This window comes from Salarias fasciatus, chromosome 10, assembly GCF_902148845.1.
Source record: "Salarias fasciatus chromosome 10, fSalaFa1.1, whole genome shotgun sequence".
Taxonomy (NCBI): Eukaryota; Metazoa; Chordata; class Actinopteri; order Blenniiformes; family Blenniidae; genus Salarias; species Salarias fasciatus.
The window spans coordinates 1,766,637-1,789,811 of NC_043754.1; the positions used below are offsets into that span (position 1 = coordinate 1,766,637).

At 47.4% G+C, this 23,175-nt stretch overlaps 1 protein-coding gene across 1 annotated transcript in view; it reads right to left on the reverse strand.

Moving 5' to 3' along the window:
- opcml (opioid binding protein/cell adhesion molecule-like) overlaps window positions 1-22,711 on the reverse strand; it is a 372,753-nt gene extending 350,042 nt beyond the window's left edge. Inside the window, exon 1 of the mRNA XM_030101011.1 lies at window positions 22,650-22,711. Within this exon, the coding sequence (XP_029956871.1) occupies window positions 22,650-22,710 (61 nt within the window). The 5' untranslated portion in view covers window position 22,711. The remainder of the gene's footprint in view (window positions 1-22,649) is intronic.
- Between the last annotated feature and the right edge of the window lie 464 nt (window positions 22,712-23,175).

Here is a 23,175-nt window from a genome sequence, read left to right on the forward strand (position 1 = left end):
ACTGCCGTAGCATTACACTCTGTCCAGCTCACTAGCTCCCCCTAACGGGGGGCGGAGCCACTGCATGGAGCAGAGGCAGGACAGCTCACCAGGACTCTTGCTCCATGTAGTCCTCGATTAGAGCACCACCCCGTTTTTGAGAATACAATTTCTGGAAAAAAAATACAGTCTTATATTCGGGCCAATACGGTATTTAAAAGTTGCACAAAGTGATTTTTGGAACATTTCTGTCTGTCTTGACTGAAGTGTCGCTGCAGTACACATTACAGAGCTCTCTGCTCTTCTGAGGAAGGAAGTGGGAAAACAAAGTTTTTCAGGTGTGTCAAATAACTGATCGCCTGTTCAGTAACGAACCAAGACCGTCCGTCTGTCACAGCAGACCTCATACAGTCGAGGCGTCTCAAGTTTTTTGTTCATTTAAAACACATTTAACCCCGATTCATTTACAACCACAATGTGGAAAAGATCTGATAAATATCATTTGGACTGACTTCCTGCGTTATTCCCACTCTATTCCTGTAAATATCCTGACAGCTGTGTTTCTCTTGCTGAGAAGTTTTCCTTAGAAATGTTAACAGGCATTACGTTGTGTTCCGGATAATAAACACAGTGTGGCGGGGATATTTTACATAAAAACAATATAAATGCAATTCTCAGCTGGATTCAGGAGAGAACAGCTATCACCGTTCAACACGTAGAAACAAGAACCAGCTTTCATTCCTGCTTTCGAGTTCCACTGAAATCTGAATTTATATTTATTGGAGCGTCACAATAAAATGTAACGACGGCAACAAGTGGCTGACCTGAACATATTCTCAAATATATCGACAGATACCGAACAAAACTCATGCTGGAGTCTGCAGAGGATGTTATATAACCTGTGTGTGTGTGTGTGTGTGTGTGTGTGTGTGTGTGTGTGTGTGTGTGTACCTTTGTTATCCTCCACAATCGGCTCAATAATAAGTGTTTCAATAAAAAGAAGCATCTATTTGTGTGCTGAGTTTTCGCTCTAATCCGGCGAGTGTAAAACTTGTAACACGTTTCAAACTCTGTTAAAGAGTTTGACAAATAACCTCCGGGTTTTTCGTCTGGAAGCGTCTGAGAGAGAAGCTCTGCTCCCCGACTGGATGGTGAGACTGATGGATGAGAGGCGAAAGACAGCAAACGGAGAGACGCAGAAAAACAACCAAACATCCTCTGAAGCTCAGAGAGGCGGAGCCGTCCGGCCCAAAGCCGAAGCGTGCAGCGATTCAAATAAAGTGGAGCAGCGACCCGCCGTGCACCCGCCCCGCCGTGCACCCGCCCCGCCGTGCACCCGCCCCGCCGTGCACCAGCAGCCTGTGCTCCGGCTGGGTCACCCACGGTGACTTTGCCCGGTGGAAGATGTTCCTCTGTAACCAATATGAGCTCATCTTTGTGCCTGGTGGAGGTCCGAGCGGCGGCGGCGCGGCGTTGGGGGCTGGCGGGGGACGGTGGGGGGGCGGCGGGCTGCGACGCTGAGGGCGAGTCATCACCAAATGAGATGTGACAGCTGGAAGAGAGAACAGGCCGGCGCGGGGACAGAGGGTCCTGCGGTTCTTCTGATGGAGCTGTGCGGGGAAATCTCTGCGTTTTGATTCACGGCGCCGGCGTTCCTTCGTGCTCGGACCCGGCTGTGTTCCACGTGACGATCATCCGGACGCTTGCGCCACTCTGTGACCTTGCTGGAGGGAAGCAGGAGGAACCAGCAGGGTCCACACTCAGCTCAGGGCCAGACGGTGAGCAGGAGATCTGAGCGGTCCTGGTGATGAGAGGGAGGAGGTGCTGCTGGGGGGGGGGGGTCTCAAAGAAATTGTTGTTTCATCAATAAATAATGGCCGACAGAACTGTGATGGCCACGCAGCGCCTCTGATCTATGATCAAACAGAAAGCGCTGTCCTGCCCTCGGACTACAAACACAGCCACGCATCACCGCACGCAGACGGACACATGACACACACACACACACACACACACACACACTCTCTCACACACACACACACACACACACGAGCGCGCTGACAAATAGGGCACGCTCTTCTGCCAAACTAAAACTTAGCACAGCCTTCAGAGTTTCTGGTGGGGGTGATTGTGATTGTTCCTCCATGCTGCTTCCCATGAGCCTCTGCTTCAGCACTCACTTTCCTTTCTTGCTTCTTTCTTCAACACTTCAGGCTTTTCACCCGACTGAAGCTCCCACAAAGCCTCTTATTTCACAGATTTGAAGGCTCTGGCCAGTTTTGCGACTCTGGCAGGAGCCAGCGGAGAGCTTGAACCTTTCCTCGTCAGCCACTGATATCCTGGCTCCAGCAAACGAAGCTCCAGCTTCTACCAGACCGGAAATGTTTTTCAGTTCTCCTCTGATGTGAGGAGAGTCTCCCACTGATCTATTTGCTTTTCTTTTTTCTTTTTTTTTTACATCTCCTCCCTCTCATCCCTTCGGGGATCGGATTTTTCAGACAGGTGGCCTTCCAGGTTTTCAAATCCAGACATTTGGTTTCGGGACTTCCTGCCAACTCCGTCAGTACCAGCTTGTGTAACCATCTGTAACCGCGCCATCCAAAACTAAAAAAATACTACTGAATGCAAGGATGCCGAGGATTTACGATGATGGATTCCCAAAGACCAGTGCTAATATCTGGGAGTAAAACTAGTGATTTTATTGTTATCAAGACATATTTTCCCTCAGTGCCAGCACAGTTCACCAAGACAGCAGGAGAGCGAACCCATGGTTGACCTAAAGACGTCAAAACTTCGCTTTTAACAGAAAGACATTGTTGATGAAGACAATGTCCCTACAGCCCAGTCCTCCATAGAACCACATACAACACTCAGCAATGTGTGAAATCCAGCTGAATTACTCTGAGTACTCAGAAAAACCCTGTGCAGGCTGAGGGAGAACATGCAGACTCCATAAAGACACGTCAAAGATTCAAACCCAAACTTCAACAGAGCTGTCCTCTGCCATCTGCAGCAAGTACATGCTGGAATAAATCGATAAATCGATGACAAACGGGGGTAAGAAACCTATTTCGTCTGATCGGTAATCAACCACACGATGCAGGGATCCCGTGTCTGACGGTCTGTTTGGCGTGGAAAGAGGAGTTTCCACTGAAGACGAATTCATTTCGCACCATTCAGACACAAGGCAACTCACAGCGCTTTATAAAGGAAGAAACACATTAAAACAGTGATTAAGAATCTTAATCTTAAGTGATTAAGGTTATGAAATGCATTAAAACTCTCACAGGATTCTTGTTTCCATCTGCTTCATTTCAATGTTTATCCTCATCTGAATTCATCCACCCTCTGCTCAGAGTGTTTAACCCATTCTAGGAATCCCTTTTCCTCCTCCTTCACATTTTTTCAGACCTTTCTGCAACACTTCCTCCACCGACCCTGGTTTTAGCACGGTTGCTTTTTCATATATCGATCGATCTGCGGTATCTTAATCACATGCTTTGGACCCGGTTTTCCAAGAAGTCTGAGGTGAATCACCCTCAGCATATTGAGATTCAGATAAGTGGCTCCAAACGAAGCCTCGGACATCCGTCCTGTTGGAGTTCTCTGCAGGTCTACGCTCGTTCCAGGTTCTCTGGTGCATTAGGTTTTCTTCAACATATCACCCTCGGAGCTTCTGCCTCCAACTGATGGCCAAACCTTGAGCGGTGAAGACAACCAGCATCAGGTGGAAAAGCAAGAGGAAAAGCAGTCAAAATCACAGTGACTGATAACGGCAAAAAATTGTATAAAATGGGAAAAAATAACCCCATCACTGCCAAAATGAGCTCTCTAGCGCCACCTGGACACACTAAAATGGTCGGCACCGTCATAAAGAGATCAAATCAACAATCACACATTCAATTTTGCCGGAAAACTCGTCACCGAAACGTGTCTAAATTCCAGGAATGATGTGCAGTGACTTTTTTCAGAGGCAAAAAAATTCTGAGAAAATTGACGAATATCAGGAACGTTTTTTCTCAGATGAGAGTCACCTGAAAAAAAACAAAAACAAAAAAAAACTCATACCCAAACAAGTCCATCGTGCTTCGGCATACTGTCACGTAGAGGCATCATTAAAATATTAAACGTTGAAAATTTTGTCCTCTATCCAGATGTGAAAACTTTACTTCAATATCTTCTTCTGAATTTACACTGTGGTGAGACTGTCAGCCGTTTATAATGGGTGTGTATTGGAGAGGGCTAGAGTGGCAGAGTGCCACAGGCTCTTGATTTAAACCCAAAAAAAGAAAAAGAAAGTGTTTCTCTCGTCCCAGTGGCCACTTTTCTCAGTCATCTTAAATTACAAAACAAAACATCGGCATTTTCCATGCAACTCTCACAATATTTTCATTCCTTCTCTGTCTCAAACGGTTCTCTCTCCAGATGTATTTGTTTGAGGAGAGTGCAGAACACTGTCAGCCTTGCTTTAAGGTTTCACTCCACCTCACTGCAACCCTGTCACTCAAATTATTAAAGTAAAATAAACGCTTTTTTTCTTTTCTTTTCTTTTTTAATTCGGTGAAGTTAGTTTTTCATCAAGCTTTTCATACTTTTGAACACGATGCTGATGAAAAGGTGACCCAGTTTTTGTTGGCGGTCACACATTTCATGAAAAATCCCTTCCCGGTGGATACAGGAGTGGAATTCCTTCAACTCACATCATCATCAGAAGCTGATCGCTTGACTCGTTTGATTTATTTTTTTTTCTCCGATCGCATTCGCAAGTTCCACTTTACTGAAAGTTTCAGTCGTCAAAATCACTCCTGATTTTGCCAAAGACGAGTAAAGACCCTTTAATCCACCTAATAAACTGTCAGCATATATGATATTGAATCACTGCAGAGTTTGAAAGGATTTCATTAGTCAGCATTAGAAATCTGTGAGTGAAAATGTGAGTGACGGCTCACTGAATGGAAAATCCAAGCTCAATTTGTGAGAATAAAATCTTCATATCAATCACATAAGAATTCAAAATGCTTCATTATTATGTATTATTGATGGTTTAGGGGTTTTTGGCAAAATAAAAAAAAAAATTATAAGGCTGAAAAATTCCACATAAATTGATCGTTATTAAAACAGTGAAATACCTTTTTAATTAACACCTTAACCTGCTGCAAGTCTGGAATAAGTGCAATTTGTGAAAGAAAGTTTTCCTGAAAATTTGAGTCCAAAAAATATGAATAATAAAAAAGGTTATGCCCAAAAAAAAAAAAAAACCTACTGCCAGTCACAACTTTAGTCTCAATTTCTACGCAGTATTATTTCCCGTAAGCTCCTGAGTAGTTTCACAGTTTAAGGCTTATTTTAAAGGTCTTTTTGGGCCCTTTTAAAGGAAATATTTGTTTTTGTTGCACTTGATAATTTTAGCTGACATACCTCATGAAAGGCAGCGATAACATGCAGTCTCAGGTACAGGTGGGAGTGACGGGTGCAGCTGCATCAAACCAGGTCCTGCTCCAGCCGCTCCGGTCTCTCCTCAGGCGGTTCAGGACTCCCTGGTCCATCCTCCTCTCTCAGGCCTCATAAATCATATAGTAAATAAATCATAATGAACTAACCATAGCAGGGCTTCAGTCTGTAGCAGCTGCTAATCACCATGCTAACCTGACAGCTTGAAATGACGCAGCTAAGCAGCTAAGCTAACAGCTAGCAGCAGCGAACACAGCCGGTTGTCATATTTCACAGATACAAGAGAGCAGAGCACAATAAAACAAGCTGCATTTACCTCCAGCGGAGCGCACAGTCCACAAACTTTCCCCACAGGACAACTTGTTAACAATTCAAAGTTTGGAAGAAACTCCTCCATGAAGCTCCCGGGAAACACCAGCAGCGCGAGACGCGAGCGTTGCCCCGCCCCTCAAACCAGAAGAAGCGTGATGATTGGCTGTCAACTCAGGTTGACCTGCAGGCTGAAATGAGCTTGACTGCTCACGCTAAAGTGACTTCAGCATACGGTTAACACGGAGTGATCTTTTTTTCTCAGGTAAAATCGGGTCTTTTTGCCTTGAATTATTTAACTGAAAATATCACTGTTTAAAAGTTTTATACAACTTTTTTTTTGCATGCACATTTTACCATACACAAGGACTAAATTAATTTCGCCAGGGCCACAATCACAGGAGAAATTTGAACAAGCTTTCAAATCTTTTGAAGCCTAAATTTTCTCAGGTGCTCAAATGTTCCATTAATTTTTTTATTTATTTATTTATCAGAATCAAAATCAGAAACATGGACCAAAGAAGGAACAGGTTTTAAAAGGCACAAGTATAAAGTATGAATCGGAGGAATTAAAGGTATAATGGACGATGTTTTAGCCAATGAATGGTGTGATGCGAGTGTCAACTATTGGTCCTCCGACATGTCAATCACGCTGGAGAAACGCTTGCATAACGCCGTCAAGCGCGCTCGCAGGAGCAGCAGAGCAGGTAGGATGGTGTGGCGCATGCGCGTTTTTCAAAAAGCGAGTAACGTTTGGCTTCGACTTTTTTGACAAAATCATCCATGTACCTTTAAAACACAAACAAATAACACAATAGCAATAACAACAACAATAAATATGGTGACGATTTACAGAATTAACATAATTTACAAAAATGACTTGATTAAATTAAATGATTTTATTGAATGAATATTTTTACGATGTAATTCACTGGTGTGCTCCTGTTTCTTTGAGTTATAATGAAGAGAAAAACCTGAAGTCGTCACTGTTTTCTGCTATTCTTTTGCTGTTTTGTCCTCACTGAGATTGACTGGGGCTGTGGATGTGAGTTTGCCACCCAGAAGTCCAGGTGTGGCGTTCTTTCACGGCGCCTTTGTGTTTCTGTATGAAGACGCAGAGACGTCGCCTGGAGAAGCGAGCAGGTCCCGATCTGTCTCGCCTGCTGCTGGACGTCCCCTGTGGACTGGCTGGGATTAAAAACAGGTCGTCTCTCCGCAGTGAGGCTCTGCCTGTGTTTCCTCTCTCAGAGCAGGCGGCAGCCTCCCGTCGCCCTTCACAGCCTCTTCATCCCCGCTTTCTGGTGACACGACTCAGTCTGAATAATGTTTATGAAAAGACGCCGTGTTTTCATGCCAGCAGAGGTGACAGCAGCAGCGCCACAAATTTCCTGAGAATTGGGAGATTGGAGCGGCGAGGCCGAAGCGGCGCCTGCAGTTCTTCTTCTTCTGTGAGAGCTGGTGCGACACCAGCAGCTGAACTCCAGCTGCCATCTGCTCCTCTGCACTTAACTCCCTTTTTCTCGCTTCCATTCTCACATCTCTTTTATGTGCAAACATCCCGAAGCAAAGATGTTTCCCCGCACATTTCTGTTCCGCTCGGAGAAGGCTGATGCTGTTGACCTTTCGGATTCTCTCGCGCTGCTGCGCCCGTGAAGAAATCTGATGCACCTTCTCTGCTGTGTTTACCTCGTCTTCCTTCGGAGCGAAACACGAGGGAGCGCTGCTGGGAGATGTTTGATCGGTGAGTAACTCACATTTCATCACCAGACTGTGCGGCGGCGCTCATCGTGAAGGGTTTGTTTCAGATCTGGCAACTTTGCAATGATGTGAAAATAGTTTTGAACAAACTTGGTGCTGATGTTCGGAAATGTGGAGTAGAGATGTGGCGCACCACTTTGAAACTTCATTTTCTGAAAAGCGATCGGCCGGTGGAAGAGGTAAATGGAGCTAATCATTCACCATGAAGCGACAGACTGCGTCTGCAGCACCGCTGACGGCTGTCTGCTTCAATCAATCGGTCTCCAAACAGAGACAGCTGAACTGAGAGTCTCTGCTGCAGGGGCCGGCAGACGTGTCCAAACACCACTTCTGAGTTTCTGAGATTCACAGCATCTCTGAGACGACCGGGGATCGAAACGTCTGATCACTTCCTCCACCAACACGCCGTACGGCGGCTGAAGCTCCTCCCACCGCCCAGAAGGAGGCTCCGCCTCTGCTCTGCTGGCCTGGATGATGGAGTGTTGTTTTCACAGCGGGACGTTTCAGTGAGACAGAGCTCCATCCTGCCGCCTGTTTCCAGCCTGACGACCGGGCCGGACGCCGGGACGCGTCGCTTCACCGCATGCAGCAGCTCGGAGGCCATGGCAACGGCAGGAACAGCAGACCAGCACAATGCAGCGGCTGATTTCAAGGTTTCTGATTGTTCTGACAGACGAACCATTACCCTGCATGACGGGAGAAACCGGCTCCTTGTCTTTTTTACCGTTTTTCATTCTTTACATCTCGAGTCTTCGTTTCAGTTTAAAGTCTGACCGTCGTGGTTAGAATCCAGACGGAGCAGAATCGCCCGGGCAACCATTCTCATCTGTGATTTCCCAACACCTACTGCGAGGCCAAACGCTGCTCTCTCGTAATCACGTGTTTCTTCTGAACCGTGTGCAGAGGGGAGAAAAAAACAGCCTGCGGTAGCGGCGTGATTGGACGGGAAGTCGGGTTGGAGCTGGTGGATGGAGAACAGCCCCCGACGCTGGCTTCAAGGTGGGAGTGATAACCGTTACACGGCCGTAACCAGCGGAGGGTAGAACGCTCCGGGAGTCAAAAGGTTGAAGCACAAGACGTGAGAATCAAGCATCTCCGCCACAAAGAGAAAACCTGCGCCGGAGACCCTGCAGGCTGCAGTCCGTCACGGCGAGTCCCCGAACCCGGAGGCCGTTCTGGGTTAAATCCGGCCACCGAAAAACAAACGCCCCCTCCTCTGAGCCAGCCCGGGCTTAATGTGGCCTGAGTCATCATTAAGGCCTGAAGTCCCGTCACAGCGAAGCTGCGTGTCCCGGGGAGGCGATAACAAAAGGTCAAGGTCGCGCCGACCGCTCACCGCCGAGCCGTGAAAATCTGAGGAGACTGCAGCAGGATTATGAAACGTTCATCAATACAACAAGGCTCTATGTTGGAACCATCTCCTCCGTCCGGGAAGCAGGATGTGTTCTCAGCTTTAGGATCAGTGGATGAAGTCGCCTTTCAGGATCCAGCTCGTTGATTGACTTTCGTTTTTATCCATGGATTCATCCCGAAAGAGTGAAAGCAGGAGAACCGAAGGTTTCTAAATGAGTTCTCGCTGCGTTCCCTCTGTGGTCTCCCTGTGTTCTGGTGAATAAAGGACCACATCTCTGAGGGTTGCTGATGGAGCCTCGTCATCTCCGTGAAGGTTGCAGAACTCTTCACTGCTCCCTGTTCTTTTCACAGCCTTTGTCGATTTTAAATAGTAGAAAACAGAATAAAGGCCGAAAGGTTCCTGATCCCTTGACCTTTGACACTGGTGAGAAGTTCCACGTGTCGTCAGACAAAGGTTGAAGGATCCTCAGGGTTCTCCATCTTGTTTTTCACGCTGTATTTATCAGTCTCTCTCGTTTTCCACTCGTTTACTTTGAGAATTTAGACATATTCCTTTGCCTCTAAAAGCCATTTGAAGATGTTTGAACCTGCGACTGAGGTCAGTTAAAAGCTGGATCCGTCCTGGACGATGGTCTGACTCCTCATCCTGAGTCAGCCTCTGTCAGGGATCTCCTCCAGCGGCGAATCCCTCTTTAATCCTCACTGATGTGCACGGATCCACATTTATTGTATCTGAAAATAAAGATGTCAGAACTTTGTGTCTGAGCTGCTCTGGGATTTCTCCCCCCTGTGGAGGAGAATTCAGAACCGGAGCGGTGAGAGATCAATGGCTCCGCCCCGGAGGGGAACCAGGCAGGTGCATTGTGGGAGGGGGGGGGGGGGGGGGGGGGGGTGGCGGGCGGCGGCGGCAGCAGAAATGAGACTTCAGCTCCTCGACTCCACACAGTTCTGAGGAGATGAAGACGGCGATGCGCCTGATGGCTCAGCCAATCGGATCGCAGCGGATTAACTCCCATCAGGTCCAGTTTATCAGGAGGCAGGAGATGGAATCTGCAGGCCGACACTGGTTTATGGACGGATTTGAGTCTGGCTGTCCTCAGAGTGGAGAAGAAATCTGATCAAGAAATAATATTTGTTGGGTCTTCTCAGCGTTATTAATGAGTCTCACTTCCTCCTTTAAACCCAACAGCATAAAGGGGTTCATCATCATAAGAGGTGAAAGGTCAAAGGTCACACAGCAGAACATGGTCCCTTTTAAAGTTGACGTCTCTTCCAAGCACGTCAGAGGATTTCCTTTGTTTTCTCGGCGTTTGAAGGCAATCACACGACTCGCTGTGAAGCTAAAACCCTGCAGCAGTTTCCCCTCACAACAACCACTTCAGGAATCAATAATCATTCTGCCGCCGTGAGCCGAGCCGCGGCTGGATGTCTGCTCCACAGCGGCTCCAAAATCAGGTCTGCCGCAGCCTGGAAATGACAGAAACACGACAGAAAGACGGAGCTCTGCAGCAGCTGAGAGGATGTTTGGGAAATAAGGTTTATGAAATGAAATCGGCAGACGGTCGTCTGCTGATAGATCTCATTTCAAATCACCGACGTTTCCATTCTGCTCTCTGAAAGCTTGTTTTGCGATTTAACTTGAGAGAATAGTTCTTTGGAAATACAGGTTTGGGTTAAAATTCCAACAATTCTTTAAAAAAATTCAACTTTCACAAGAACTTCCAGATTCAGTCTGAGAGGCTGCAGATCCACTTCTCTGGATTCACAATCCAAAATCCAGACCGTCAGTAAAAAATTATGATCAATTCCCCTGATCTGCTTCAGATTTGATCATAAGATGAAGATACTGAAGAAAAGAAGAAGAAAATCACAAAAGAAAACATGTTTTCCCGAGGAGTCGAGCATCCAGTCCTGCAACAAGCGTCTGAATCCACGTCTTTATTCAACTCTGCGATTTTAATGAATCGCTGACGCTCGGTGGAGAGCGGGGAGGGTTCCCGGTGCACGGCGGCCCTGACAGAGCGACGCTGTGTGGAACAAAGCGAGACCCGGACCGAGCGCTCGGCGCCCTGACAGCTGGAGGCTCGGAGGGCAAATTACGATTTCAGAACATGAGAGGCGGCGAATCCCATTTACATGTGTTTATTCTCCCATCTGCAGCGACCGGAGAGGCAGCGCTCCGCTCGTGCACACACTCCCGCTCGTGCACACCCCCCCCACTACACGTGCACGCTCGCCGTTTGCTGCCTTGCAGGTAAGTTTCAGCAGCTTTTTAAGTGGTAAAGTCGCAGAGCGTAAAATGAAACAGAAGCCCTGAAAGCGGCTGATGAGCTCGGCGGAGCCGAGCGAACGCCGCAGAGTCGGTGACGATCCCACAAAACGGCCGATCAATCCAGCCGCTCCGCATCAAAACATTGATCAGCGCGGCTAATAGAGGCCCGAGCCGCTGCGGCACAGGAAGTGGCCGTCCGCCGTCCGCACGCCGCCGCCGCCGCCGCCCGACACCCCGGATCGCTGAACACAAACACTCCATCACAGCAGAGCGATCGGGAGCAGCTGATGGCCAGAGCAGAACTCCACTGCTGTAATGATTCTCTTTTACAAGCTTGAGCACATTTAAAGGGATCGATGAGGACGAGGCTGCGAGCGCGACCCCGTGACCTCCGCTGACGTCCAATCAGAGCACAGCAAAACACAGCTCTACAGAAACAAAAACATTCGACTGAAAAAAAAGAGAAAACACTTAGAATAAAATCCACCAGGGGATGTGATTGATGATATATTTACACATAAATCCAAGGTTGTTTAACGAAGATAAAAACTCTCATGAGACAAGCAGAAGCCTGTTTTTAGCAAAATCACACTAAATTCTCCAACAAATGACAGTGAAGAAGTCACAACTCAAAGTTTGAGCTAGAATATAATCTAATATAATCTGCATAGTGAGAAGCTGCAATTAAAAGAAAAACTTTTTTTTTTTTTTAATTAACAACACGAGCAGTGACTTCATTTCTCGGTTTTGGTGAAACGTCCAGAATCAAACAGCTGATTGTTCCGTGTTTTGTGCAGCAACATGAAAGAAAAGTGGCTCATTTCACCCAAAAGAAGAGAAAAGAGCTGAAACAAATTCGCAGTCATTTCTTCAAAAGAAGCAATCAGCGAGGCGAGAAGAGGCGCTGCAGGACGAGCGCAGAGTTTCCACATTAAAGCTACATTATGGTTTCAGAAATCCATTAAAAATACCGACCGGAGAGATACGTTTCACTCCATAATTAACTCTTTCTTTTCTTATTTATTAGAAATATGTTTGTTATTTTTATTTAAAATCAAGTTAAAGATAAAAGTAAATACATATTTGAGCAGGAAACAATGTCGGAAATGAGTAAAATGAAATAAAATAAAATAAAATAAACACCAGGTGTGTTCTTGTCCTCGATGAACGACCGTCTTGACCGTTTCTCTCAGATGTTTCAGCCGATCCAGCGATGGAGGAAAACCAGAGGAGCTGAAGAAAACCCGTGAAGAAGAGAAAGACGCTGACGGACAGAATCCAGGAAGCGTCTTCATCTGAACTCTGTAATCGAAGCCGCTGGTTCCAGACGCCTCCTCCAGCTGAGAGAGACTTTCACACTGAATCCAAACGAACAAACGACTTCTGGCGCTCAGCAAGCCCATTAAGCCCGTCACGCCGAAAACAAGCCACCGGTGCGCTCCCGCCCATCCCGATTCAGTAAATAATGCAGAAATGAGTCAATGAGGGTCTGTGCCGAGCGGAACGAAGCGGCGCCCATCTGTATGCAGCCGCCATACTGTAGCGCCAATACCTCTGCTCCCAATTGGATTCTGTTCCCGCAATCCCTCCTCGTATTACAGCCTGCAGCCTGGTGACACTCCAAGGCTTGTTCTGCCCGCCGCCGCCCGCCGCCCCATTCACTCACAATCTATTACTCCATTCAGAGCCCACCATGCTCTCATTTAGCGGCGAGCGCTCGCTGGGTTGTTTTCTCCGCTCGCCGACAGACAGCGTTTCTCGCCGGCGATGAATGTCCGCCTGTGTCGCCCATTGTCACGGCGCCGGCGGTGACTCACTGTCAGCGATTGTTCCTTTGTGAGGCCGTCGCTGTGAGTGGATGAGGCGTTGTTTCACTCGGTTTTCAGAGACGTTAGAAACTCCCAGGATTCATGGAGCCTGCTGGATCCAGGACGGATCTGGAGTTCCACCCTTCTTCGTGTCTGTGGGGAGTTTGCATGTTTTCCCATCATCCTTTCTTTGTCCATTCTTTTTCAGCTTTCCATCAATGTGTTATCCACGGTGGCTCACCAGCAGAAAGCACACACACACACACACACACACACACACTCAGTGAAAGGCCAGTCTGACTGAAAGCCTGTAATTCAGATGATTGTCAATCAGTCTCTTGTTGGGAACGCCGATTGAATCGCCATCGACGAGCATTTCTTTCACCAAACCAGCACATTTCTATTCGTTCGCCCTTTCTGTCGCCGCTGTACATGGGAAAAATGAACACTAGCCGCCGCTGGCGTGCGAGTGTGTTGATAGTTGTGGGCGTTCGGGATTGACGGGTGCAGGAACGTCTGATTGAATCTTAAACACAAACACTGACATGTAGAAATGGTGTTCATGGCACTTCCTCTCATCGGGGTGAACGGATGATAGATTCCAGGAGTTCCAGAGTGTGTGTGTGTGTGTGTGTGTGTGTGTGTGTGTGTGTGTGTGTGTGTGTGTGTGTGTGCGTGCCAGCCGTGAGCGACACGAGGCCCTACACCTCGACTCTGATGCAGATTTTGGTGAAGCCGTTCTGCTCCCGACGAGATGAGGTTCTGGCCGCGTTCTGCTGTGATTTACAGTCACAATTCGTGCTAAGTGACGTTAGTTCCCGTTAATATGAAGTGTGAGAGGACGCACACGCCGATCGTTGATGGCTAATAAAGTGAAGCTTCCATTTTCACAAGTAATTTGACTCCCCGATAATTGCAATCCATCACTGCGAGCGTGTGGGATCCGCGGGCAGAACGGTCGGCTGCAGGCGCGTCATTATGATAAATGGCTCAATCAGCCGGGGCTGAGGAGGCCGGACCGACCGACCAGGAGAAGTTTTAACCACAACTTTATCTGGCGCCCGCATCAGTTTGATGAATACGCCGCCGCAAGGGGAAGCGTGGCGCGTTTAGACGGAATTAGAGTGAGGAGAGGAGGACTCGGCCCCGAACTGCAGATAAAGTCTCTTCTTCTTCTTCTTGTTATTCTTCTTTGTGAAACACGGCGATGTTTGAGCCGCGCTGGAGTGAATACCAGTCACTCTATTAGATATTCCTGCAGCATCACTCTGCGATGCTGCAGCGGTTTATGCAAATAAGAGAAGAAGAAAAAGAAATGTGACTTGGTATTTGGTTCAGTCTGGCTCTAAATCAGACGTGTTCTTCCTGTGAAGCTGGTCTCACAGGGGTCTGAGCTTTTACTCTCACCTCATCTCTGTCCCGTTCAAGCAAATCCTGCATCAGCAGCTTTACAAATGTCTCTCGACGTGGAGATTCTGACAGAACCTCGGTGACCAAACAGCATTTCAGCAGCGTGATACTTTAATAATAAAACCCGGTGAAGCTGTCAGATGGATTTTTTTTCAATGACAGAATAAATTTTTTCATTTTTTCACCCGAGACGTAACTTTTCCTCAAATCTCCTGATCAATACATGTTTAAAAGTATCCTGAAAAGAGGATTTGTTGAGCTGAAATCAGTAAAGGCAGCAGGATGTTTCACTCTCCGTCCTGTTTGACTCTGTCCACATCTGCATCGTCACACTGAGAACAACAGAAAACCTGTTTCTTATCCGCTCAGTCATCGGCCGTCTTCACCGTGGTCGGCAGTGAAAATCTGCAGAGACACTTGAAACGACTTGAGAGGACATTTACGCCTGCGAACGCCGCCGTTTGTCTCCCTGAGTCACTTCTAATGGATTTCCAGAGCGGCCGGGAGCGTGACTCCTGCCGGATCAGACTGACCAGCAGGACGAACGGCCGCCATTCGTTCTGTTTATGACTCACTGGAGTGTCCAGCCGGAGGTCGTCCGACTCATTGAGTAAACCCGCGAGTCCCGCAGAGACCGAGCCCGGCCGGTAAACAGCCGCCACGCACCTCTGAAAACTGGATTTACGGCTTGTCATTGACGTCACACAGAGAAACAGAATTCCTCTGTGGGTTCTCCTCTGTGCTCTATAGGCTTATTAAGCTCACAGCAGCTCTTAATCAGGTTTTTCTGAAGGTTTGTGTGAATCTTTTTGAAAACATAGAGGGGGGAAATATCTGTTTTCGTCAATATGATGAATGTGTAAAAGTGACTTTATGGTGGGGACAGTACAGCAGACATCACTGGAGCGCAAAACATCAGACAGGATTTGTACAAATCAACTCAACAACCTCGACTCTTCCCTTTGAAACAGGAGCCATTCGGATTCTGAAGACGTCAGACTCTAAAAGTTGAAGAGAAGAGCTTCTGAGAGTTCAGTGGGTTTCTGGGGAAACGGCGTCGGCATGTTTCAGACTCGCTGAGACTCATTGGGAGTCAGACCCTCCAGACATTCTGCTGTGTGGCTCTGAGGAAAAGCAGAAGCTTCCGGAGCACGATCACACTCCGGGTGAAGTCAGGGTTGTTTCTTTCAATTCTAATGAAGACAAAGAAGGTCAGGAGAGAATTCAGCGCTTTTATACAAGGTCGGCGTGAGCGTGAGCGTGAGCGTGAGCGTGAGCGTCCTGGCGGAGCAGCTGGAAAATCAAGCCCAGGACGGTTCCTGCTCCGAGAATACCAAACAATTAATACTGGATGCAGCGTGTGTCCCGGGATGTGACGGACCTTCATCTGATATTTCCTGTCCAGAGTTTCAGGTGAGCTCCTCAGTCACAGGTGGTCTGAAAGACGACGTTAATGAAGGGCTGAGCTGAGAGGATCTTGGTACTGATTGTTGCATGTTGGGAAGCTTCCCTGCTGTTGAGACTTGTATGAAATGAGTGTTTTCTCATCAGGCAGGCCGCCACAGAGCTTTAAACTGGGTGTGTTAGAGGAGGGTCAGACCAGGACGGTCTCTGGATCGTACTGGGAGCTGAACTTTGCTCGCTTTGATGAAAACAGTACTTCCTGTTGGCTGCAGCATCTTCCAGCAGGGTAACACACTCACACACACACACACACACACACACACACACACTCGCCACAGACCAAGCCTGGCACAGGGACGGTTGAAGCGACCTTGAAATTCCCCAGGTCTCAGTCCATTCCAGCATCTCTGGTCTCTGTTGGGTAAACACATCAGATCCGCGGAGGCCTGACACACCTGGCTTAGTGACTTAAAGGATCTGCCGCTCATATCGTGAAGCCAGACGCCACGGCGGATCGGATCAGCTCTGTTCGGCAGAAAGAGCGGAGCTTCCTCAATATCAGGCCGACAGCTGGAGATCAAACCGATCTGCTTTACGTCTCTCAGCCCTCCAGCCTTTGACCAGCTGCTCTTTCTTTACCTTGATGATTTTACACATTTATTTCACCAGGAATGTTTTACTATCTTAACTCATCTGATGCAAAAAAACAAAAATAAATCAACAAGTCCAACAGTCTGAGTAGTTTTGACCGTGCTGATGCAAACGGGCAGAGTGAGTTTACTCTATGATATCTCAGGATTCATTCAGCCGTGTGCCAGTAACAGTTTCCCATTAAGATGCTAACAGGCCTCTAAAACAATGAGTGCAGTGTAAACCTATGGATGTTCTACTGTTAAATGGGATGTGAAATCTATTGATGATTACATTTCTTATTTTGGGTGTTTTGCCAGAAGGTCCATTCGACAGCCTGACGATCTGCAGGACGGTGAAACAGAAAAGTCACAGAACAAATCTGGGAACACCAGGAGAACAAGAACACAACTCGACAAAGAAAAAACCACAGTCCAGTACTGAAGTAGGTTCCTTCGCTCCATGACTCCACAAGATAACAGAATAACAGATCAAACTATAGTAACATATCGTGAGTAAAATAAGCGTGCTGTTGTGTGATACTGAAATCTAGCGTGTGTTTGACAGTGTCCTACAGACTTCTGGACTTCTGGTTCAGTTCCCATGTGAGCAGCTGCAAAGACCCAAAGACATATATAGCCTAAGACAGAGATTCATATACTGTATGAAAACACCTAATTTACAATCTAATTAATCTAAACCTAATTTCCTGCTGCTTGTCAGGAACTAATGTTTCAGCATGGCCGCCATCTTGGATGAGGATCTGCTTTCCCTCCAGTGGATTCACATCCGAGGACATAATTATGTTCCAGGCTGCGTTCATATATTAAAAATAAACTCAAACACTGCTGAGGACAAACACTGCTGTCAGCGATTAGCTTCATTACAATGACCCACCTCTGTCCGAAAAGGACAAATTAATTCACGTCTTCTCGGTAATGAAGACCGTCAAGGATGCTTCTCTGCTAAAATTGGTCACAGCCGAGATGCTTTCATTTTTAATTGCCCTCTGATGATAGAAAAGAAATATCGCTCAAAACATACAAAAGATCTGAAGCCACACGGCGGAAGCATCTCCAGGATATTTATGTGGGCATATGTGGCCCTTAATTGTATCGTGTTCTCCTCATAACCGCTTTGTTAGCTTAGCATGATTAAATGGGGCCATTTTTCACAGCTACAACGGCGTCTGCTAATCTAAAGGCATTAGGCTTTCGCTCTTAATGCTGCTTAGCCAAAAGGCAATTGTGCTCCTAATGGTGTTAAGTTGAATAAAGGAAGAGCTGACGAAGCCGTTTCCTGTGACAGTCTTCAGAATTTAGTGCTCTTTTCAAAGGTATTTGGTCTCAAAAATGCTCACACTTGACTGCAATCTCTGCCGGTTGAAGAGAATGTGCAAGCTGCCGCTTATCAATGCGTTCATAATTACACTTTGCCCACACTAATGGAAAAGGAGAGAAATACGGCCAGCGAGGCCTCACGGTCCTCCGGTGCGCTCCGCCGAAACAAAAATAACTTTTTCATTACTCCAACGACAGCACAGAATTCACTCAAACACTAAATCTGACACTTTCTTCTCCGCACGCCGCTCCCCTCACATATATCTTTGGACAGCTTCATTTGCTGCTGCAAATGAATCTTGTGGAAGTTCTGCGACCTGCCTGAACCGCGAGGGTTCAGGCTCCCCGTTGTTCTGTTCTGTGGAGAGACGACGGATCCATCACGGGCCTCGGCCGGCGTCACCGTGACAGGCCAGTTACTCTCAGTAAACAGGAGGCGATGGAGGCCGGCGGCCGCGCCGTCTGCTGCTTTCTGCAAGAAATCCCACTTTTCTCGCAGAGATCAACACTTCAGAAGTTAGACCTGTGTGCTTTGTTAAAAGTTTTGTGCCAAATAGTGACGAGATGGAAGTTGGCCAACTAGTCAGTTGCTTGATGTCTCTGGTTTCAAAGTATAAACTTGGCGTGAACGTTTTGATGTTTCAAGGTAGAGCTGTGGTGAAATTTCATCACTGTGTGGATTAGTTTGGATGTTAGAGGAGGAAGATGCTTTATAATCTGAATGTTAGAGGAGGAAGATGCTCTATAATCTGGATGTTAGAGGAGGAGTTTGAGGCTGTTGACTGTAACTCCTGTAGCTTCAGACTAAAGTTGGACTAACAGAGGGACAGACGTCCTGCTGCTGTCAGCACCGTCAGCTCTGGACTCATGAGGGGAAACGGTAACAGAGCTGTTCAAGTTTCTTAGACGACCAGCGTCCATCATGCTAATGCTAACAGCTGGTGAGCAGGACTCAGACAGACCGCAGCTTTTTTCACCCACCACCAAAATGTGGTGAAATTGAAATTATTGTTTCCAAGTCAGATATTAGTACTGATTTTATGCCTCATTCGAGCCAAACACTCGCAGCGTTACAGCGTTTAGACCGTGGCCGTCTGCTGTGATCAGGACGGAGCAGAAGACCCGTGTGGCGTTTCTTCACATCCAGCTCAAGACTTTATAACGTCTTCCTCTCATGGAGGCTTCATTACCCTGCATGGTGTCCTCCATGTTGGCGGTGTTTGACCCTCCTCCTCCTCCTCCTCCTCCTCCTCCTGCTCTTCCTCCTCCTCCTCCTCCTCCTCCTCCTGCTCTTCCTCCTCCTCCTCCTCCTCCTCCTCCAGGTAAGCAGCTCCGTCAGGAGGTGGAGGATGAGCTGCAGCAGGGCTGCGTCTCTCCCAGGTGGGGAACAGGGATGTGAAACGGGGCGATACAGAAAAAGAACATGCACATTCAGCAAAAAGGAAATCTTGGAAGGAGGAGAATGAGGAAGAGGGTGAAGCTTTCGGAAACACATCGGAAAAAAACATCCAAGATTCCTGATCTGTTCATAGAATCACAGATATATCTGGTTAATGTTTCAGATGAAAGAATTAGATCCAAGAGGCTGCCCAGTCATGAGAGGGAACTCGACTAAAGAACGTTCCTGAATCTGTGAAGATATTTCTCTTCACCTAATTATAATCTGAAAAACTAGTGCAGCGCGGCCCTGAAGCCGAAGAGCGGCTGCAGTGAGACACACGAAGCACCACAGGGGTCGACTGTTACAGGGTGGGAGACCAAGTGTTCACATCTATGACAGGCTGAGGGGATGATGGGTAAATAAACACAAGTACACATGAAGAAATCCCGATCGAATGCAGGGAACAGTCAGCAGCCATCGTTATCTGAAGACTCCTCAAACATCAGCATGATACTGATACCGGTCTGATACTGGTCTGTGATGATCTCTTGTTCTATGTGCTGTCCTGATGGTTCTGATACCGGTCTAGACTGGTCTAGGCTGGTCTGTACTCGTCTGTTATGCGAGTTTGATCTGTGTTTGTAGGGTACTGGTCCATCCTGGTCTGATGTAGTCTGATGTTTTCTGATGTGGTTTAATGGTGGTCTAGTGCTGGTCTAATGGTGCAGATCTATACTAGTGATCTGATGGTGATCTCATGCTGGTCTGACGATGGTCTTCCCTGGTCTCACCTGGTCTGAAGGTGGTCTCATCTGGTCTGATGTGGTATAATAAGAGAGATCTGAAACAGATCTGCACTAGCCTGTGATCGTGGTCTGATGCTGGTCTGACGTGGCCTCATCTGGTCTGATGTGGTCTGATGCTGGTCCGTTCTGGCTCCTGCTGTTCCTCTGATGGTTTATTGATTGTTTATTGCGGGTTTCAGCACCATCCTCGTGCTGGTTTCTGTCCATCGGTCTAATAAAAGTCCAGAGTTGGTGATTTGTGCATCCAGTGGCTTGATGCTGCTCGCAGTTTGAAGAATTTATGTTTGGCCCAGACATCAAGAAACACAAAATCAAATATTTGAGCCGAGCTCTCGGGAGCTTTTCTTTTTTTAAATATTTGTTTATCTACATTTCATGTTTCATGCTATTTCCTTCTGAGTTCCAGCCAACCTGCTGCACATTCACAACTGCTCCCGTGTTCAGTTACACTGAGAGAATATAGCCTGCCTTCTAGGAACTGCGTTTTGGTTTTGATCATTTTTCATCATTCCATCTGTTGACGATTTGTTGAAGGTTCCGAAATAATTATATCATAATGTGGGACATGTGTTAGTTGTCATCAATAGTGGCAGCACCGAGGCACCAATGTACCCAAAGACAGACAGACTTCTGTGGTTATTATAAGCTCCAGAGCAAACACAAAAACAATGAATGTTACTGAATGTTGGCTTCTTGTGGTAAAAACCTAAGGAAGTGTGAACAGGCAACACAAGGACGGCCATCGATCGCTCTCTGAAGCTAAGACCGTTTTGATAAACATTTGGTAAACATTTGGTCATTTCAACACCTGCAGCAAACATCTGTACAAATACAACATGACATAAACTGTAACTCCTCTGCAGCTGGCTCCCCACGACTTTCACCAGCTGACCTTATCGTCCGTTTCTGTGCTCTTGTTTCTACTCCTTCTCAGATATTCCAATCTTTTTGAATCCCTGTTTTTTCCCTTCTTTTGGCGTCAGCTTTGATTTGGTGGGAGAACATCTTCCCTTCCATCGTCCTCACCACTCCAACCAATCGAGATGCAAGACCCTGTGAATACTCCTGCTGGAATGTGATCCCACTCATGGAGTTATTCTTGGGTGATCACCCACACAACGCAGTCCATCTACACACTCTATACAGGGTCTTTTACACACACACAATTTGAAATACGTCACCCAACACAAGTTGAAGATATTTCTGGACATTTAAATTGTACCTCTCTCCACTCAGCACTTCAGGTCAAAGCACCTCGGATGTGACGACAGCTGCTGAATCACAGTCTTCACAAACAAAGGAAGTGTTTACAGAGAGGGAACAATCTTTAGGTGACTGGAGAAAGCCTCTGAAAAACCTTCAGAGACGCCGGAACGTGGCAGCAAGGCAGAAAACATTGTCTTTGTTCGAAACTGTAAACAACAGATCAATAGAGATCTGGAAATCTCGATCAGCGCGATCTGATACAAAACATTCTCACTGCAATAATTCTCACTGCTGAACAGTTTAACACAGCCACTCTCTGATATTTTCATTTGCAGTCATGTCTTCTGGATGAACTGACTTGAGGATTTCCATGGTGGTGAAGTGAAAACGCACCGCAGGAGGAGGAGCGGAGATTCAAACCACAGCCCAGCGTCACTCCGATCGCCGCTCGCTGGCTGTGTTTGACATAGCGAACAGGACAGGATGCTGTGTGAACATCAGCGCCTGCTGCAGGTTTGAGACTAGAGGATAGTCCTGCTGGTGACAGTGGAACCGAAACATGGTCCTCGATGGACTCGGCACACTGAGCCTTGAAGAGGACAGGCTATGAGTCCGGTTTTGGTCGACACGTTCGGAGATTTGACTCTTTTTTTTTTTTTTTCTAGAATTGCTGGGAAAAATCCAGCCTTGCGTCACTTGTTTGTGGGACTTTGCAGAACCTGAGTTTGATATAGGAAGATGTAAATCCAGCCTCCGTGCCTCACATTGGCTCCGTGTCAGACTCCTTCACACATTATCTCCTCTCGCAAAATCCCTTTGAGGTGGAGGAAACATATTTCTCTCACTTCTGGTGCTCGGGGCACGCATTTGCATTTTCAGGCATCAGGATCGTTTAACTTCAGGACCGACCCCCCCCCCCCACCCCCTCACGTCACATCACCAGGAAGCTCGGTCAGCATGAAGCCACACACTCACGTCCAGACTCTGGGGGTGGAAGCAAAGGGCGAAAGCAGCAATTCATGATGCAAACTGCTGTAAAGAGCAGCACAGGAGCTCTGAAGCGATAAACCCAGAAGCCCCCGTCACTCCATTCATCCCCCCATCCCGATTGTTACTTCACAGTGGATGGAAGCCCTCAATAGTATTGACTCCTCCATACGTTCTTACCATTAGCTGATCGATACTGGGTGCAAATGGTGGCTTGTAAAAACGTAAAGACCCAGAAAAAAGTCATTGTAATGACGAGCCCGAGAGCCTCCTGCCTTTGACTTTTTTAATTGGACTTAAACATTCACAATGAAGCAGGTGCTCTTAAAGAAAATCCTTCACTCCATCAACGAAGACGAGCCGACAAGTGGGTGAAGAGGAGGCAAGTTTGACTCCGAGAAACCAACTTCCAACCAAGTCAGAGAGGCAGAATGAGAGAGTGTATGAGGGAGAGGGAGAAGAGAGGAGGCTGGGTACGGAACAGAGCCGCCTGTGTGCCGGAGCCGCCAGCAGGACGTCAGCACAGCACAGCACAGCAGAAGGCAGAAGTCTTACCTGGGAACACCAGCGCAGCAAACACCCACGACAGGATGATGAAACACACGGAATTGTACATGCTTCCACAAGACGGCTGGTTCAGATCTGCTGGTTTGGGCTTCACACGCGCTTCTTCTTCTTCTTCTCCTCTTGTATTTCTTGTATCTTCCCACAAACGGTCTCTCGGAAAGCTGCCCACTTTACTGCTTCTCTGACTCTCAGTTTGAATCGCCTCTCATCCCCACTTGCCGGGTTATACTGAAGATGCTTTAAATCCAGTGCAAGTAGTAGTTGGCGGCTTACACACACGCACACACACACACTCACTCACACACACATAAAGAGAGAGTGAGGCTGCCTCCTCACGCAGTGTTCGATCTCACTCTCCTCCACGTACGACGGCACACACAGGGACCAGCGCTCCGCAGACCGAGGGGGGGGGGCTCCGCTCAGCCCTCATTGGCTGACGCCTCTGCTCATCTCACCCAAACAGTCCTGGCTCTGTGTTTTCTCTCTCTGCTGCCTCTTTTTGGAGGAGGAGGGC